Genomic DNA, 19,502 nt, shown 5'->3' with positions numbered 1-19,502 from the left:
AACTAAATGATAAATGATGATCTCCTCGCCATCAGAGTCCTCAGACGATGACTCTGTCCCTCCTCCATCTCAATCTCAATCTCAACCACAGCGCAGTAAAACAAGTTGAAGCCCATTTTCAACGTAGGTTTCTTTGCTCTGATGTCATAGCCATGCAGCAGGACGCCCTCAGACGGTGGAAGATTTTCTCCGTACTTTGGGAAACCTGAGGTAGAGTCTGTTGTTTTTGTTCAGGACCTGGAGCTTCTTCCAGGCGGCGACCAGACGGTGATCGGAGACCGAGGAGCCACGCTCAGCGGAGGACAGAAAGCTCGCGTCAACCTGGCCAGGTTTGAGTTCACCTCAGATGGAGGCAGATGACAGTAAACCAGATGTGTGAGAGTCTGTGCTAATGCAGAGGAGCTTCTGCTTCCAGAGCCGTGTATCAGGAAGCAGACGTCTACCTGCTGGACGATCCGTTAAGCGCCGTGGACGCCGAGGTTGGGAGGCATTTGTTTGAAAAGTGAGTTCAACAAACTCTCCTCTTATCAGGTTTGACCCAGTTTGTTTAACGTGTGTGCGGAGAGATCGAAGCATGGAAGCTTTGAAAAAAAGAAACTTTATTTACTAAAGTCTGTGTTCAGAGATCCAATCTAGAGCTTCAAAACCAAGTTAAAGACCAACAGGTTCAAGTTTTCTACAATCAAGAAGCTAAAGGAGCCCCACAGGATTATGTTCCCATATTCCCATGTTTAAGGAATTTCTTCCAGTTGAAGGCAAAACCCAGCTCCACATTCTTGACACACCCAAGCGGTGTTTCATTTGTTAGAAAACTCTCCTTTTTTGATCTCCCCTCATTGGAAGCAACTTAGTAGAAGTTTGGCTCAAACAAACGTTTGTATTTGTGGCAACAAACGTGGAACGATACCAAAAAAAGTAAATTTTAAAATAGTTACTGCATCTGGGATGAAGACCAACCCTGTGTCGATCCTCCAAATATCTAGCAGGAGTTCTCCTCTTCCTCATTGAATGTGTTTTCACAACACTTTTTTATTGCTAAAAACAGCTACAAACGATCTGCCCTTTTTCCATCAACACTCTGTCGTCTTTTTGCCCCACATGATTATGTTCCCACCACCGTGTTTCACTGTACACCTTTTTACATTTCACACAATTGTGCATCTTTACAAACGTCGTAAAACTTATATTTGAAACAGATTTTTCAGAAACAAATCCACCTGAGCTCAGATCAACTTTTTTTGTTTGGGATAAATTCAGGACTAAAGGTTCCTGGAATCTTCTAGATGGGAAGGGGGTCAGAACATTCTGCTCCGCTGAGTTCGGACCGGAAAGCCCTGAAGCGGGATAACAGTGGGGGGGCAGTGCCGCATTGTTCCTGCGGTTCTGGTTGGTGGTCAGTGTGCCACCCCCCTCCCTTCCCAGAAACCCCCTCCTTCATTGTTTTCCAGCCCGTTTGTTTAAGGCGCTGCGTGTTTGTGCATCAGGTGCATCTGCGGCGTGCTGAAGAAGAAGCCGCGCGTCCTCGTCACCCACCAGCTGCAGTACCTGACGGAGGCCGACCAGATCCTCATCCTCAAAGAGGTTCCACGCTTTTCTCATTTTCATGCTAAGCTAATATTGTTATGAAATATGCCTGAAGCTTTGTGTATCCTTTGAAGCTTAACAGCATCAGAAACATCAAGTGTTTGAATCGTTTCAGACCCTTTTATGGTGTTTTTAACTTCCCTAATCTGCCCGGCAACAGCTTTAAACAGGAAAAAAAAAATCAGTGGAAGCTCTATATTGCTTGAATGGAACATTTCTCCATTTGTAGCTGTAGACACTTTCTGACCCACTTGTGGAAAATGATTGGTTGGTTTCCCAATAGATCTTCTGGAACTCTGTGTTTGCGTCAGGGTCACATGGTGGCGAAGGGAACGTACACGGAGCTGCTGCAGTCGGGGGTGGACTTCGCCTCGTTGCTGAAGAAGGAAGAGGAGGAAGAGGAGCAGCAGCTGCTGCCAAAGGACTTCTCAGTCAGAGAGAGGAGTCTGTCCCAGACCTCATCCGTCCAGTCGGTCAAAGATGGAGACCATCTACCGGTTGGTGCTTTTTGAGGGGTTTCATGGTTCCTGATGCTGCCAACAATCTGCTCTTCATCAGGGACTCGACGCCACTGAAATAATAACAGAAACATCAGATAGGATCAAACTGAATGAGAGGAAATGCTCAAATATGTATAGACATACTCTGCAAACACTTATAAAGGCACATTTTTGTGCCTCCTACATGAAAAAAACATTGCAGCTACAGGACATGTCAAAACTCTTTCATGTTTAAAAAAAAATGATATTTTTCCCAAAATGCTTTCATAAACTGCTCTGGATAAACGTACAGAAAGCGGTTAGTTTTTTTCATTGTGAACTTAATTTAAAAGCTTCAGGTCTCACAAATTCTGTTTATTTGAAAGTTGCTAAAGGATGGTTTTATAGGTTATTAGTGTTTCACTAAAAAAACCTGACCGTCACATAAATCCAGCCAGTTTTTTAACTTTTAGTTATAAAAATGGTGAACAAATGGATCTTCTAACTAGAAAAATTGAAAAAATGATTCTGCCTTATTAAAAACTATATTCTTTGTGTTTTTTGCTTTTTGTATCTTTAGGTTTTAGCTTTTTTAGTGGATGTTTGCCGTTGAAATGACCCTTTTTTTCTGCTCCCAGGCCGAGACGGTCCAGATGGTTCCAGAGGAGAGTCGCGGCCAGGGAACCATCGGAATCAAACTGTACCTCAAGTACCTGCGGGCCGGAGCCAACGTGGCCGTCCTGCTGTTTGTGATTCTGCTCAACATCCTCGCCCAGGTGCAAAACACAAACTTCAAGCCCTTAGGGACCCACTGCAATCATCTTTTGATCTGTTGTAAACGTGTTTTCAGTGGTCTTTTAGTTTTGACGATTCTGTTTTTACCCAAAATCAAAAAAGCTGTGTTGTTTTATAGGACATAGTTTCTGCAGAGCGGCAGGAGTTCATTAGAATCTTTTAATAAAAAAATCTCTTACGAAAAATTCCTCCCTCATCTTGAGAGTTTAAACCAAATAGATAAAGGAAAATGATGGAGTGGGAGGAGCTTGCCTAAACTGCCGGTAGTTGAAAGCTCTGATTGGCTGCGCACAATTTTCCCGTTAGCCACGCTTCTAAAGCATAAAAATACTTTTCATTAACAAAAACCGAACCTGGAATGTGTGCGTAACCATGGCAACAAGTACTCTTATTCATAGTCTCATTCCTTTTGTTGGTGTAAAATGTACAGGGAATGTTAAACCCCTCCCCTTTTTGTAGCACCTCCCACACAGATGTTTTTCCTGTTGTTTGTGGTTTTCGATAAAGTTATGACAATTGTCCAGTAACATCAAAGAAGCAAAAACATGAACTGGATTTCTTCCTGTTTGTCTTTTTAGGTTTCATACATCATGCAGGACTGGTGGCTGGCCTACTGGTAAACAACAACACTATAATAACAAGAGAGATGTTAGCAAAAAGCTAATGTAGCTCCTGACCTGGTTTGTTTGGACTGAGCAGGGCTGCAGAGCAAGAGAAACTGAACCCGAAGAACAACAGCATCCCCAATGGACCAAACGCCACAGAGGAGCTGGATCTGAACCTCTACCTGGGCGTTTATGCAGGTATTGCTCACAAAGCTCCTCCCACGCTGCAGTCATGCTGGTTAGCATCGGTTAGCATGCTGTTTTCATCATTTTCCCCCCCCAGGCCTCACTGCTTCCACCATCGTCTTCGGCTTCATGAGGAACCTCCTCCTGTTCAACGTTTTGGTGAGGTGCGCTCAGGCTCTGCACAACCGCATGTTCAACTCCATCCTCAAGACGCCCGTCAGGTTCTTTGACATCAACCCCATCGGTGAGCCGCTTCTCAATCCAACTTTATTAACAAAACACTTCTGAACAGTGATAAGGAAAGGAATGAGCACAAGCTGAAACCTGAGAGAAAACACGTGTAACTATGTTTTTCTTTGTGAAATTGATATTTCACATTTTTTCTTTAAATAAAAGATCACATATTGATGTGAGGATGTTTGTTTCTGCAGGACGAGTGTTGAACAGGTTTTCCAAAGACATCGGTCAGCTGGACTCACTTCTGCCGCTGACGTTTGTGGACTTCATTCAGGTTTGAATTTTTCTTTATTATAATTATTATTCATTATTTTACTTTATTGCTTTATTTATTTTATTTCCCAACTAATGAGTCATCCGCAATGATCCAGGATAAACTGAGGGAAGTGACTTTAACAAAAAAAAATAACAAACAAAATAGAAAAGAAGTACTCTGCTCGCTCAATTAATTAGTCAAGTGGACCGGTGAAGCGCGGACTTGCAGCTTTGTGTTTGAGGGGAAGGGGGGATGCTTATTACCTGTGCGCTATGTGTGGGAGACTTCGGACTGCGATCTGTCCCGCAGCCCTAGGTGAACGAGCTACCGAACTCAGGAGAACCGGGTCTCCCGATCAAAGTGTGTGACTGGGCAGAGCTCGGACCGCCAGCTCACACAGCGGCTTTGGGGCGGTGTGTGAGCTTAAAGCAGAAATGTCGCTCAGTCCTGAGAAACTGTTCAAACAATCACGTGGATTCGTGTTTCCAGTCGTGTCCCGACAAAATAAAGTCTGATGTTATTCCCACATATTAAGGTTCAGCCAAGATGCAGATTGCAGAATTTCCCGCATGGATTTTATGTTTATCCAAAGCTAATGTTGTTAGCCCGTGTTAGCAAACTGCTAATCCTGGCTTCTTTCCGGCTCCGTTCTTCAACAGAAAAAGCACTGACCACACGGAATAAAATTAAATTGATGAGCGAACAGACGTTTCATAATAACCGTAACATTAATAAAAGCACGTTTAAAATATAATCTAGTATGTTTATGAAGACATCCAGGTTGGTTCCATTTTAGTAGGTTTAGGGGATGTCATCTGGACTTGGTTTTTAAAGTTAGAAGACGTTTCGCCTCTTATCCAAGAGGCTTTGTCAATTCTGAATTAGCTGGTCTAAGAGCTGGTATATATATGCGTCCATGGGGGAGGAGTCAGACCTGAAACTGGAGGTATTGTCCACTTAGCCTACATGGTTTCGGGTCGTTAATAGTCCTTTGTCCTCAGCTGGGGGTTGGGGAGCCAGTGACTCCGTCCCCAAACTGGTCATCTCTTTCAGCGGTTAACGACTCAGGTGGAACTGGTTTGGTTTGTTTAGGTTTCAAGACACTGCCGTAGATGGATGGAAGAATAAACCTGAGACCACCATTCTTATTAAGAGAAGGTTTATCCTTCTTGACAAAGATGGCTTCTTTCACTCCTCGCTCAAACCATCCTTTCTCTCTGGCTAGAATTCGGACTTCACTGTCCTCGAATGAGTGGTTTGTGGCCTTCAGATGGAGATGCACTGCAGACTCAGGTCCACTTGGGTTGGCTCTGCGATGTTGGTAAAGCCGCTTGTGTAGAGGTTGTTTGGTTTTCCTATATACTGTTCATTGCAGTTCTCTTTGCAGTGGATAGAGTACACAACATTACTCTGTTTGTAGCTGGGAATTTTGTCTTTTGGATAATCTAGTATATTACCGAGCTGACATATCTATGGATGTAGCCGCTGGGCGGAACTCATTTCCTCTTCCGGTATTTCAAACACTACTGCGCATGTGTGAATGATTTATTCGGACCGAAAGTGTGACCCATGTGAACGTTTGTTATATTCTGAAAACATTTTTCTGGGTCCATCTACACGATTTAATTGTAATCCGACCATTGATCTGATCAAGATATGTTGCACATGTAACCACGGCTTATGGTGTCAACTCGCAGCGTGGCGGGGGCGTGGCATCACGATGGTGTCTCTCCATCGGGATGTCAGTCACCCATCATGATGGACGATGGTATCGTCACAACCCTACGCACAACCTGACAAGTTTGTATTGAGCAACAAAAACTCCAAAACGCAGAATTTGACCTTTTGTTTGTTTTATAGGGAGATTGTCTCCATGTGCTTTTATTTCTGTCATGGACTTCCTGTCTTTATTCTGTTATTTTGATGCAGCAGCTGACATTTGTGGACTTCGTTCAGGTTAGAAGTCACCTACATATATATATATTATTGTATTAATGTTTTAATAATTCTTCCAATTTCATTATTTTTTTCAAAATGTGAAACATTCGACAGAAAAGGTTTACAAATGGACGCACAACCTGACAAGTTTGTATTGAGCAACTAAAAAACCCCAAACCTTTTTTTGTTTGTTTTATAGGGAGATTGTCTCCATGTGCTTTTGTTTCTGTCATGGACTTCCTGTCTTTATTCTGTTGTTATTTTGATGCAGCAGAAGTTTTTTTTCTGAGGTATAAAAACAGTAAATGTGCTTTTTTTAACTCTAAAACGACACTTCCTGTCGTTTCAGCAGTAAAGTGAGGGTCATCTATAGAAGTTGCCTTAAATGGAAAATACTTTACGCTGGAATTTCCTTTTAGGATTTATTCAACAGAAGATTGAGCTTTATTTTGAAAGGCTCTGTTGTCTGCAGGTGTTCCTGCAGATCCTGGGCGTCGTTGCCGTGGCCGCTTCCGTGATCCCGTGGATCCTGATCCCCATGCTCCCCCTGCTGTTGGTCTTCATCTTCCTGCGGCGATACTTCCTCAAAACATCCAGAGAGGTCAAACGGCTGGAGGGCACAAGTAAGCCCCCCCAACCCCCCCATGATGATGATCGGCCTGCATCTGCCCCCTCCTGACCTCCTCTTTCTGTCCTGCAGCTCGGAGTCCAGTCTTCTCCCACCTGTCCTCGTCCCTCCAGGGCCTCTGGACCATCCGGGCCTTCGGTGCTGAGGAGCGTTTCCAAAGAGAGTTCGACGCCCATCAGGACCTGCACTCAGGTGTGGACTCGCCCCTCAAGGGTTCAGAGTGAGGCCGCCTCACTGAGACTTTGTGATTCTGCACAGGAGCGTGGTTCCTCTTCATCACCACCGCCCGCTGGCTTGCCGTCTGGCTCGATGGGATCTGCGCCATCTTCATCACCATCACCACCTTTGGCGTCCTGCTGCTCCGAAACCGTAAGAAACACTGCAGGTCTCCACCAGGGGGCGCCACAACTTCTCCTGAAAACCATCTTTCTGTTTCCTCCTAAGAACTGGACGCGGGTTCTGTCGGGCTGGCTCTGACCTACGCCGTCACGCTGATGGGCATGTTCCAGTGGGGCGTGAGGCAGAGCGCCGAGGTGGAGAACATGGTGAGAAGCAGAGCAGACGGCTACGCAAACATCTGCAGCTGCAGACGATTGACTCCGCCTCTGTTTGCAGATGATCTCTGTGGAAAGAGTGGTGGAGTACTCCGATCTCAAGAGCGAGGCACCCTGGGAAACGCAGAAGCGGCCTCCTCCTGATTGGCCGAGTAAAGGTTTGGTGACCTTTGACCAGGTCAGCTTCACCTACAGTGAGGACAGCCAGCCGGTGCTGCACAACCTCAAAGCCGTGTTCCGACCCCAGGAGAAGGTCAGGAACCTCCTTGACTTCACAGCACTTTCACCAACTTTCTCCCCCAGAACCACTTCCTCTGGTTTTCACAGTAAAAGCTTTTAGAGAATCCAGAAGAAACTGAACCTAAAAAAACACATTCCACAATATTTACTTTGAATGTTTAAAAATCTGATATCAGATGTAGTCCAACATGACGCGTTCCTCCTTCTCACAGATGGACGCGTCTGCAGGATCTGACATCTGTTTGTGTTTCAGGTCGGCATCGTGGGAAGAACCGGCGCCGGGAAAAGTTCTCTGGTTTCGGCTCTGTTCCGCCTGGCAGAACCTCAGGGGAAGATCTACATCGACGGCGTCGTCACGTCTGAGATCGGCCTTCACGACCTGCGCCAGAAGATGTCCATCATCCCCCAGGTGACCCGCATCACTTGACTTCCTGTTCCAAGAAGGAGGCGCTCTTATTTTGGAAGCGCTGCCATAGTGGTATTTGTCCTAGAGTTTTTCAAAAACCTTATTGATGCATAAAAAGGAAACAACAATGTATAAAAAACTGAAGTCTGAGGAACAGAAGAGGGATCTGTTAATTTGTGGTTTCATTCGTAACCTGAGATTAGAATAATAATCTGGAGTTTCACTTTGTTTTAAAGGAGAATAAGGAAAATCAAAAGTTCAACAATAAAAGAATAAGAGTCTTAAGGTTAAACCAACAGGTTTTTCATAGTGATATTAATTCACCAAATATTGAAATTTCCACCTGGGAATATACAACATGTATAAAGTCTATGAATTAATGTTGAAATTAATTTTTTTTTTTCAAATTCCAAAATAAAAGCTTTTGTCTCCAGGACCCGGTTCTGTTCACGGGAACAATGAGGAAAAACCTGGATCCTTTCCACCAACACTCAGATGAAGCTCTGTGGAACGCTCTAGATGAGGTCAGTGACGGTTCTTCCCCCTTTCCTCCTGTCCTGTTGGTCTCTCTGTGGGCGGAGTCAAAGCTGAGCTCCACCCTGCAGGTGCAGCTGAAGTCTGCGGTGGAGGAGCTGCCCCAGAAGCTGGAGACGCAGCTGGCCGAGTCCGGCTCCAACTTCAGCGTGGGTCAGAGGCAGCTGGTGTGTTTGGCCAGAGCCATCTTGAGGAAGAACCGCATCCTCATCATCGACGAGGCCACGGCCAACGTGGACCCGAGGTGGGGCGGGACTCCGGGTCCATTTGTCCAAACACGCCCCCACCTGCTCTCACCGTTAGCGCTCTGTGTCCCCGCAGGACGGACGAGCTGATCCAGAAAACCATCCGGGAGAAGTTCAGAGAGTGCACGGTGCTCACCATCGCTCACCGCCTCAACACCATCATCGACAGCGACCGCATACTGGTGAGCGCCGGCCCATCCAAACGGCGCCAGACGACTCATGAAATTCTGAACTTTAGGCTTTCTTCCTATTTTCCAGAACCATCATGGAGTTCTTTCTTTCTTTAACTGTTGACCTTTCAGTCAAAAGTTTCTTCTTTCATTTCATCCTTAAGAGTCAGAAAGTGAGAATCTGGACTGAATCAAACAGGAATCTGGTTCATTTATCTGTAAATTGTTGCTGAATTCCTTGAAACTGTGTGTTTGGACTCCAGCTAACCTGTTCATGATTGAAGACGTAGGTGGACATCTTCATCACTCCTCCAGAGAACCTGAGGTGAAGAGAACGCCTCAGTCTGGGATTTGAACCTGCGCTCTCCTGCTTTAAGGGCAGACACTCCACGGCTGTTGCTCTGTTGTGTTTTTAGGTCCTATGTGGGTCCAGTTTAGACACAAAGTTGTCAATCAACAGCCTTTAAATAAAGGTCTAATAAGTGGGAGGGGCTAAAGTTAGAAGAGCTGCTGAAGACTCTGAGGTCTGAATTTACTCACTGCTCCCTAAAAAGACTCGAGTGCAGGACAACAAAATGCTCACTACTTTTTTAATTTAAAGTCTCACTCTGATCCTCTTTTGATCTATTTTCAAATCGTTCCCAGTGGTTTTAATTATGATCATACTGTTTAGAGCCAAAATCAAATAAAGTAGTTTTTTTCCAGGACATAGGTTGCTGAGAGCTCTCTGTTTACATGCTGTGTTGATTTTGGCCCACCAAGTGTATTTTCTACATAGCAAATACCATTTTTTTAAAAGAGCTTTATTTTTTAATATCTGCTCCTGATTCTCAACGATTTGAATAAAGAAATACTCAGAAATGTAACTTTGAGCTCATTTTTCTTTAAATATGTTCTCAAGAACCAGTTAAAACCTATTTTCATCAGAGTGGGACTTTAAGTTCAAATTCAGCTTTATTCATAAAGTACTTTTCCTGCTACAGAACACCTCAGTGCTTGGCATAAAAAAAGAAAAAATAAAGAGTAAAAGTAGGAAGAAGAGCTAAAATGATTCCAAAGTTGAGTTTTCTTCCAAACTTCCAGGCCGGTCCACAGCTGAGACTCACCGTTCTGGATTGTGTCTCGCTGTGGGGCTTTGGTCCTGCTGATCTCCATCAGACCTGAGGAATCTTGGAGGATTTTAATGAAACGAATTTTTACATTTTCCTCAGAAGAGTTGATTTTATGTCTGCATAACAGATGAAATGCCTCCATGATACCAGATGTCTTCCTCACATTTCGCCCCTCCCTCTAAGGGAACCACAATGAGATTTTATTATGTGGACTTGAACCCACTACCTCTCAGTCTGGAGTCGTTCAGTTGCTGATGTCACTGATGGATCACAGACTTCTATCTTCTACTGAAAGTTTCTGTTTAGATTTTGTTTCTCTCACTTTCTAGAAATAGGAGTCGATCTGGTGCTGTGATGCAGACAGAGTGGCTCAGTGGTAGCACGTCCCTCCCTGAAAGAGAAGTGTGAGGGTTCAAATCCCACCAAGGATATTTGTTAAGAAACTGAGCAGGTTTTTAAGAGTGTAGATCATCTTCCTGTTAAATCAGAGAACAGCTGCAGCTCTGAATCAGACAAAGCAGCTCAGTGGTAATGACTTGATCCTTGGAGCAAAACACTGAAGGTTCAATTCCCACTGAACATTTTTCTAAATAAAATAAGTTTTTTTCAGAGTCTTGAACATCTTCACCTCATAAGAACGAAAAGCTGCTGTTCTGATGCAGACATGATGGCTCAGTGGAAAAACATCAGACCATCAAAGCAAAAGGTTGCAGGTTCAAATCCTGCTATCTGTCTTAGTAAATAATCTAAGAGTTTTTCCACAAGTTAGAAACATCTTCACCTGATATGAACGATGAGCTGCTGTGCTAGTCTAGGTAGAATAGCACAGTGGTAGAGAGCAGGTTATTAATAATCAGAAGAGTGCAGGTTCAATTCCCAACTTGAGACAGAGGCAGTAACTTACCTCTGTCAGATAAAAATAAGAAGGACTTAAAATGATTAAACAGGAAGTAAAGATAGGATTATAGAAAATCAGGGGGAAGTTAGCTGAAGATAGTTCAGGAAGAAAGAGTGTAGGCAGGTGTAGAGGTCAGGGAGGCAGGACAGTGGTGGGTGGGTGGAGATTGGCCACAAAAAGGAGGTAAAGAAATGTGGCCAGTCTCCAATGGGAGCAAGGCAGCAAAGGATGGGAGGAGAGAAAGAAAGTGAGAGATAGGGAGTGTAGTGGGAATATATAGATTTTTCTTGCTGACATAGTAAAATTTCAGAACTTCCCTTAAAGTTCTTCAAAATTGACAAAAACAATTTTCTTTCTAAACATTTTTCTGTACAGATTATGTACTCTTCCCCTCAGTTCATTCTTCCTCCCCCTGAGAGGCTGGCCACATCTTTCTTTGATTTATCTTTCATTTCCTTTTCTGTGACCAGCCTCTCCTCCTGTGCTACTCTTCTCTATCCTACAACCTTTCCTATCTTCTGCTGCTTTCTCCCATTTCCTTCACCTTTACAAACTACACTGACTTAATTATCTTCAATCTGACAGAGGTAAGTTACTGCCTCTGTCACAAACTGGGAATTGAACCCTGCACCCTCCCACTTTAATACCCTCTTCTCTACCACTGTGCTACTCTACCTAGACTAGAACAACAACTTGCCGTTCTTATGAGGTGAAGAAGTTCTACGTTGTGGAAAAACTATTAGATTATTTACATAGAGATTGTGTGGGATTTGAACCTTCAACCTTTTGCTTTGATGGTCTGATGTTTTTCCATTGAGCCATCATGTCTGCACCAGAGCAGCAGCTCGTTGTTCTAATGAGTTGAAGACGTTCCAGAGTCTGAAAAAACTCTGATCTGTTTTTTACAAATGTATTTGGGGGGAATTGAACCCTCACTCATCTGCTAGTCAGATGAAATCATTACCACTGAGCTGTTCTGCTTGTGTCAGAACAGCAGCTCATCTCTCATTTAAGGTGAAGACATTCTACACTCTGAAGAAAACTACAAAGACAAACAAAGGGATTTGAACCCTCAACCTTGTGTCTATGAGTTCAAGTCATTACCACTGAACTACTTTGTCTGTGTCTGTACAGGAGCTCATCTCTGATTTAAGATGAAGATCATCTACACTCTAAAAAAACTGCTCAGTTTCTCTACAAATATCCTTGGTGGGATTTGAACCCTCACACTTCCACTTTAGTGGTCAGACGTCTTTGCACTGAGCCACTCTGTTCAGATGTAGGGAGATAACTCAGACATGAACATCATCCACCAGTCAGTTTAGTGGCTGATCAGCAGCGTGAAGATGAAGGTCTGATGAAGACAATCATTAGATCAACATCCTCCTCTTCATCAAACTGGATTGAAATTCTAAAGATCTTCATCAGTTTTTCCTTCCTGCTTTTCTGGATTAGAGAGGTTCATCAGTGAAGATTTTTGTTTATTGAGACAAATAAGAGACGGAGGCTCTCAAAAAAAACAACAACTTTATTATTCAGTTGGATGCTGGTGTCTGTTGCAGGTTCTGGATGCCGGTCGGATCCGGGCCTTTGCAGAACCCTTGGTGCTGCTGCAGGATCCAGACGGCATCTTCTTCAAGATGGTTCAGCAGACGGGCAAACAGGAAGCTGCAGCTTTACATGAAGCAGCCAAACAGGTCAGTTCCACAGGAGACACCTCAGAGGATCCAGCAAAGTTCTGGCAGAACCAAACCGGGCCTTTCCTCCTGCAGGTTTTCAACAGCAGCCAACGTCCCGCCGCTCCGGCGAACGGACACGCAGAGACGGCGGACGGTCACCTGGTCATCTTTGAAACGGCTCTGTGAGCTCAGACACGCTGCTGCCTCAGAACGGAGGAGTCCGGCCCGAGAGGGTCCGGCCTCTGATGGAAGCACTTCCCTGCTTCTGGGACGCTGCTGGGACGCTGCACCACAGCCACAGCCGGCATCGAACGCCAGCCAGAGAGAGAAAGGGAGCTGAAGAGTTCTCCTCTTCCTCACAGGCGAGCGTTGTTGAGAGGATGAAGAGTTTGTTTCTGTAAATACTTTGCTGCACTAAATGAACATTTCAGTTTTTTATGTGTTTTTGAAGCAGCTGAAGACTCAAAAACTCTTCATACAAATATTTATAAAAACCTCAAAAATAAATTAGACTTTCAAGAATTTTTTCCATCTTTGTGTTTCATTAAAAACATTTGAATCATGAGTTCATTTCACTGAAAGCAGTTTCTGGAGCGTGAAATCCCTCAGTTTGGAGGCTCCGCCTTGTTCCCGCCTCACCTGTGTTCAGAGTCTGCAGCCCATCAGGACGGCTCTGCTCTCTGTGCTGCCTTCAAGAACATCAGGAAAACGTGGTTTAGTTCCCCCACAATGGGAGAGGGGTGGAGCTTGTCCCTCAGGGGGTGGGGTGGTGTTGAGGCGGTGAGCGATGGTGATCACGGTGCACGCTCTGAATTTCTCCCGGATGGTTTTCTGGATCAGCTCGTCCGTCCTGAAACCAAGCAAGAAAAAAATCATTTGCATAAAAATCACAAGCATCATTGGTGAAGACCACGCCCTCTTTAGAAAATACATAAGAATGATGCCCCGTTACACGCGTTGAGCCCAAAATATACATGAAAAAAGGTTTTATACTTATACTTATTAAATAAGTTTTATAAATGTTTCATGACTTTAAATCCCAGTAATGCTGATTTAATTAGTAAAAGAAACAAGATGAAACTTTATGGCTTCAGTTTTAGAAACAATGACATCTGGTGGCCAATTGACGCCATGACATGAGGAAGAAACTGAAACTTGTTGGATCAAAATTAAACACTGAAGCTAAAAATATTGAAAAAAATGGATTTTCTGTGAAGTGTAAATGCAGGAAAAAACTAAAGAACACATATAGAAATCAGAAATAATTAAGGAAACCTTCAGAAATTTTGACCAAAACCCAAAAGAATTTGAAGAAATCAAATTATTGCATAATGTTCTAGATGTGAATGGAAAATATATTTTAAAGAATTTTTTAAAAATTGTTAAAAAACTTCAAATAAAAGTTGATTGTACTAAAATGCTACATAAACTATTAAAACAGCTTAAATAAACGTTTTTTTTGGAAATACAGACCAAAAAAAAGTTTAGAAAATGATCACATAATGCTAAAAGAAATGTTTTAAATTAAATAAATGTATAAAATTACAGTGTGCTAAATTTTTTGAATTATAGTGTTTAGGGTATTATTTTAAATTGATCTAAACAGTAAAATACATAAAAATCGGAAATCTTTGAAAACTGTTGGACGTGAAGAGGAGTACAGGAGCCTTGTGGAGTGTTTTGTCAGGTGGTCTGTGGAAAATTACCTGCTGCTAAACGTGGCCAAGACAAAGGAGATGGTGATTGACTTCAGTAGGAGAAAGTCCTCGCCCTCCCCAGTCTGTGTCGGTGGGATGGATGTAGAAAGTGTCTCGTTCTACAAGTTCCTGGGCGTCCATCTGGACAATAAACTGGAGTGGTCCACAAACACTGAGGCGGTCTACAAGAAGGGCATGAGTCGACTTTACATCCTGAGGAGACTCAGGTCCTTCAGTGTTTGCAGCAGGATGCTCCACATGTTTGACCAGTCTGTCATGGCGAGCACCATCTTCTTTGCTGGGGTGCTGGTGTCAAAGCAAAGGATGCCAACAAACTGGATAAACTCATTAAAAAAGCTGGGTCTGTCATGGGCTTCAAGCTTGCCAATCTGGAGGAGGTGGTGGGGGACAGACTACTGGCTAAACTGGGGACCATCATGGACAACCCCTCCCATCCTCTCTACAACATGGTGGACAAACTGAGAAGCAGCTTTAGCAACAGACTTACCCGCTGTGCAAAGGAACGGTACATGAAGTCATTCCTGCCATCAGCCATCAGACTCTACAATTCATCTGGCAGCCATGGGTGAACATGTAAATAAGAGTTTTGCCTGTATATTTTTCTTCCCTGTATATTTTAATTTATTTTATGGTGCTGCTACTACAACTGAATTTCTCTACGGAGAATTCATAAAGTTCATCTTAATCCAAATCTTTCTAAGTTTTTTTCCCATTCATTTTCAATGAGCATCAAACTGTAGTCCTGAACAATGATTCAGTGAGTGAGTCCCCTAGTGGTGATGTGAGGAACTGCATCTGCGTGTGAATCTCACCTCGGGTCCACGTTGGCCGTGGCCTCGTCGATGATGAGGATGCGGTTCTTCCTCAAGATGGCTCTGGCCAAACACACCAGCTGCCTCTGACCCACGCCGAAGTTGGAGCCGGACTCGGCCAGAACCGTCTCCAGCTTCTGGGGCAGCTCCTCCACTGCAGGCTTCAGCTGCACCTGCAGGGTGGAACACGGAGGTGAAGCCCCCCGCCTCAGTTCTGTGGCCGTGTGGGGAAGAAGAGGGTACTCGCCTCCTGGAGGTCCTGCCACAGAGCTTCATCGGTGTGCTGGCTGAACGGGTCCAGGTTCTTCCTCACAGTGTCGGTGAAGAGAACCGGGTCCTGGACAGATAGAAGGGGTGGGGTGGGGGGCAGCGTTCAGCAGATATTTCTGTACTTACTGTTATAACAGGATTTTATTCCAGCAGGTGCTTCACCTTCTCGCTGGCTTGGAAGGTGGTGTTGTTGTCTTTGAGGACCCGAGGCCCGTCTGGGTTGTGGGAAAAGTTCACCCTTGGGTCGGTTAATAAGGTGGAGGACGCCACTGGGTTTCCCAGTCTGCTTCGCTCTCCAGCTCCGTGTACTCCACCACCCTCTCCACCGACAATCTGGAAACACAAGATTACTTTTTTTATTTATTTATAAAACACTCCGAGTGAGTTCATCGAGTCTCAAAATCAACTTTTCTCTGGTCCATTTAGAGCAAGCGGAGCAGTTTACCAGGTTCCAATCATTTTGATGTTTTATCAAAGCAAGACAGAACCCAAGGATTATTTTCTGATCAGAAGTAGACAGACAGATGGACGGACGGACAGACGGACAGGCAGACAGACAGACAGACTCACATGGTCCAAATGTTCTATATGTTCACTGCGTTGGCTACTTTGAAACAAACCTTTGCTTCATCATCTGGACACAGCTAAATTCCCTTTTCAATCGTATAGTCTAGTCTAAACACTTGTTTTGTTGTGATTGGAAAGATTTTAATATAAAAAGATGGTAAAACTGAAAGATACAGAGTTTAAAGAAGGTAAATATGATTATAAAATAATACGTGTGTAATACGTAATAATACGGTGTTTTATTTTGTACTTACTACCCAGCTTCCTGTCCCTGCATGATCTGCTCTGTGTTAATTGATGCGCCGCTTAGACGTCTAGCAAAAGTAAACTGACTTTGTGTGAGTTTGTGTGGGTTCTATGTTTGAACTGACTTTCCCTGAGCTGAGTGTGCTTTGCCTTTGGCTTTTCAAAAGATCTCTGCTACAGAGAATGACATGTAGTTAGTATGTTTCAGAAAACAGCTTGGAAGAACCTTATCTGATAATTCTGTGTCTGAGTTTAAACTCACGGTTCAACCAATACTTAGTAACATTCTGAGCAAATACTCTGAGACCAGCTCCCATAGCATCAGTTTTAGTATAAATGACCTGTTTGTCAATGATGCCTTACAAGCCCTTAGGAGTACGCTCGATGTTGTTGCCCCCCTGAAACCCAAGCTCGTCAGACAAAACAGGGTAGCAATGTGGTTTAACGCTGAAACACGTTCTCTTAAACAAGCAACCCGCAAGTTGGAAAGAGAATGGCGCCGCTCCGGTTCAGAGCAGTCTTTTTTAGATGTTACTCAACATTTATAAAATCAAATTGCCTGTGGGTGTGGCTCAACATTTTAAACATTGAGAGACAATTCTCACAAACATGACATCACTGTGTGGATATTATCATGTGAAGTCATGTGACGTCATGTGACATCATGTGGCGTCATGTGATTCATGAGACTTGTGACGTCATGTGATGTCATGTGACGTCATGTGATGTCGTGACGTCATGTGATTCATGTGACTCGTGACGTCATGTGACGTCATGTGATGTCATTTGATCTCATTATGCAGTGGATAACATCACAATGTTCAATGATGTCATCAGTAAAATTCTCTGCATATACCCCATTGTATCTAACTGCTGCAATTGTAGCACAAACCACGATTCTATGGTTTATACTATAATTTTATTATAATCAAACGATTATGATGAACCAAACTGAGATGGATCAAGACTTTTTCGATGTCTTTGAAGTTATAGATTTAACTGAATTCCCTGACTCTGTAACTGCTCCTGCCCCTGACAACATGCCTGACACCCTTGTTGAAAATACTGACAACCTTTTCAACGAAAGTCCAGGAGCATTATCAAACTCCCAAACTTTTGGAGCTTTGGAGAGAAATGTTCAAGCACAGACTGGAAAGTCACGCAAAAGAGTCAGAGATGATTCTTTAAATGTTCAAGATTATCAACCCAAACGACTCAGACATCCTGAACCTGTCAATCATTACCAAGTCCCTAGCCTACCTAAGGAGCCTGACCACCTCACAAACTGGCTGGCTCTAGACTCTCACAGACAAAACTTAGGTTATAGGAGAAGACGTGGAACATCTACCGCACGGCCTTCTGAAGAGGAAAACGATCAGAAAAAGAGAACAAAAAACTTTGAGATGGGACCAGATTTGACAAAGGTACCCACAGAATCTCTGGACTTATGGCAGTCTCATCCACAACCCCCAGCTCGCCCCGTCCATGAATCTGCTTCAGAGAATGTCTCTGCAGAAAAACATTTAGAAGATCTACTGGAGTCTGTAACTCCTGCTGCCCTTGAGGACATATTTGACATTCTTGAAATAAATACTGATAACTTTTTTAATGAAAGTCCAGGAGCATCATTGGACTCCCAAACTTCTGGAGCTTTTGAGAAAGATCTTCAAGCACAAACTGGAAAGTCACTCAAAAGAGGAAGAGATGATTCTTTCAATGTTCCAGATTATCAAACCAAACGGCTCAGACAAGAGGAAAACAAAAATCCTGAACCTTTCATTCAGTACCAAATATCTCACGTACCTTCAATGTCTGAACCAGTTCACTCAAACTCTCAAGAGATGAACACAGCTCTACAAGAGATTCCAGAAAACTGGACTTTTAGGAGCACCGACAACAATTATTACCCACAAGGCTTTGAAGAGGCAGCTAACACCAATGTTGGATCTGAACTGACAGAGAGGAGAGCAAATTTTGAGATGGAACTAAATGTTGAGGAAGAACCAGAAGAATCTTCCTCTTCATGGCAGGAAGAACCATCACTACCTCAGCTCCTCAGAGAATGTATTTCAGAAGATTTCTGTGATGAACTCTATTTTGATGATTTTCTGAATTACATCAACTAAAGTTTTAAAACAAAATTCAAAAACACTGTAGAACTCAAAAAAAAAAAAAAGTTGGCAACACAAAAAAGCAGATGTTACAAATTAACATTATTGTTCATTGGTCAACAGTTTTATTTTTATTTATTTTTTTATTCAAGTTATAATGTAAAACCTCTATTCTTAAAATTTACAATCTGTTTTTTCATCCTAATTTGACCCCGTAAATTAAAATGGGAAATGATCAAATGCAGTTAGAAAAGCTATTTTTTTTTTACAACATTTTGTTTAATTTAATTGATTTAGTCTTGTTTCTGTAGTTAAAGGGTTAATGGTATTTACAATAAATTGTTTGAAAATTGGAAATGTAAAAAATATTGGGTGAACAAAGGCTGCACAAATCTCTCAATGTGCAGAAATTGTTTTTGTGTTCGTTTGTGTATTAGTGGGTTCTCTCCGGGCGCTCCGGCTTTCCCTAGATTCTAAAAAAGACTTTTTTTTAAGTGAATTGGGCATCTTTGTTTAGACTGCTGCCCCCCTGACCAAGTCCCAGATGACGGATGGATGGATGGATAGATAGTTGTCTGGAAGTGTTTTTTTCTGCACAAATGCCTCTGTGTGCAGATATAGTTTTTGTGTTTTTGTGTATTGGTGGGTTCTCTCCGGGTGCTCCGGCTTTCCCTAGATTCTAAAAAAGACGTTGTAAAGTGAATTAGAGGCTAAACAATATGGTCAATATGGTCTGTGGGCCATGATAATAATAACAATTAAAAATAAATAATAGTACACAAACCAATTATTTTATAAATAAATAAATACATAAAATTAATAAGCAAATAAATAAATATCAGTCACCAAAATGTATAGATAATGAACCAAATTAAAGTTTGGCAGTCCTGTGGGTTTTCTCCGAGAACTTCGGTCTCCCCACAGTAATTGTTAGTGATTGGCTAGTGACTGATAAATATCCCCTCCCTGAATCGCCACCTTATCGTGGTGGAGGGGTTTGCGTGCCCGAATTATCCCAGGAGCCGGTAGCCGGGTCGTGTTCTTCACCTCAAACTGGAACTGGGAAACGGGCCAGACTAAGGGTGATTCAAACAAAAACCTTTTCATTACTAGATCCCCAGTACCACAGGAACCTGCAGAGATGAGGCTGTGGTAACTGAAGACGAGTCGCTGCACGGGATAAAATAGGTTGCTGCCAACAGAGAGGCTCTCCAGCTGAGAGACTCCTTCAT

General features: G+C 43.1%; 2 protein-coding genes across 2 annotated transcripts in view; one reads left to right on the top strand and one right to left on the bottom strand.

The window, feature by feature from the left end:
• LOC144984399 (ATP-binding cassette sub-family C member 4-like) overlaps nucleotides 1–13,068 on the top strand; it is a 16,294-nt gene extending 3,226 nt beyond the window's left edge. Inside the window, exons 4-23 of the mRNA XM_078932691.1 lie at nucleotides 235–329; nucleotides 416–502; nucleotides 1,485–1,581; nucleotides 1,896–2,081; nucleotides 2,702–2,839; nucleotides 3,437–3,474; nucleotides 3,558–3,661; nucleotides 3,747–3,893; nucleotides 4,081–4,160; nucleotides 6,553–6,703; nucleotides 6,781–6,900; nucleotides 6,967–7,077; nucleotides 7,153–7,253; nucleotides 7,324–7,515; nucleotides 7,756–7,911; nucleotides 8,343–8,432; nucleotides 8,514–8,686; nucleotides 8,764–8,869; nucleotides 12,430–12,564; nucleotides 12,640–13,068. Of these exons, the coding sequence (XP_078788817.1) occupies nucleotides 235–329; nucleotides 416–502; nucleotides 1,485–1,581; nucleotides 1,896–2,081; nucleotides 2,702–2,839; nucleotides 3,437–3,474; nucleotides 3,558–3,661; nucleotides 3,747–3,893; nucleotides 4,081–4,160; nucleotides 6,553–6,703; nucleotides 6,781–6,900; nucleotides 6,967–7,077; nucleotides 7,153–7,253; nucleotides 7,324–7,515; nucleotides 7,756–7,911; nucleotides 8,343–8,432; nucleotides 8,514–8,686; nucleotides 8,764–8,869; nucleotides 12,430–12,564; nucleotides 12,640–12,732 (2,400 nt within the window). The 3' untranslated portion in view covers nucleotides 12,733–13,068. The remainder of the gene's footprint in view (nucleotides 1–234; nucleotides 330–415; nucleotides 503–1,484; nucleotides 1,582–1,895; nucleotides 2,082–2,701; nucleotides 2,840–3,436; nucleotides 3,475–3,557; nucleotides 3,662–3,746; nucleotides 3,894–4,080; nucleotides 4,161–6,552; nucleotides 6,704–6,780; nucleotides 6,901–6,966; nucleotides 7,078–7,152; nucleotides 7,254–7,323; nucleotides 7,516–7,755; nucleotides 7,912–8,342; nucleotides 8,433–8,513; nucleotides 8,687–8,763; nucleotides 8,870–12,429; nucleotides 12,565–12,639) is intronic.
• Nucleotides 13,017–19,502, bottom strand: LOC144990524 (uncharacterized). Its single transcript, XM_078944048.1, has 4 exons — nucleotides 19,395–19,502; nucleotides 15,517–15,679; nucleotides 15,077–15,335; nucleotides 13,017–13,396 (listed from the first exon to the last, which is right to left on the bottom strand). The coding sequence occupies exons 1-4, from the start codon at nucleotides 19,500–19,502 to the stop codon at nucleotides 13,192–13,194; spliced, it is 735 nt and encodes a 244-aa protein (XP_078800174.1). The 3' UTR covers nucleotides 13,017–13,191.

This window comes from Oryzias latipes, chromosome 2 (genome assembly GCF_053564925.1).
Source record: "Oryzias latipes strain Hd-rR chromosome 2, Olatipes_Hd-rR_3.1".
NCBI classification, from domain to species: Eukaryota; Metazoa; Chordata; class Actinopteri; order Beloniformes; family Adrianichthyidae; genus Oryzias; species Oryzias latipes.
This window is presented reverse-complemented; position numbering and strand designations above follow the sequence as displayed.

What these genes read in the sequence shown, in the direction of transcription:
- LOC144990524 (XM_078944048.1), bottom strand. Translation starts at nt 19,502, where the DNA reads ATGAAGGAGTCTCTCAGCTGGAGAGCCTCTCTGTTGGCAGCAACCTAT. An exon ending in CAACACCACCTTCCAAGCCA is followed by an intron (nt 15,336 to 15,516) that starts GCGAGAAGGTGA and finishes GCTCTGTGGCAG; the next exon opens with GACCTCCAGGAGGCGAGTAC. An exon ending in ACGGCCAACGTGGACCCGAG is followed by an intron (nt 13,397 to 15,076) that starts GTGAGATTCACA and finishes GCTTGGTTTCAG; the next exon opens with GACGGACGAGCTGATCCAGA.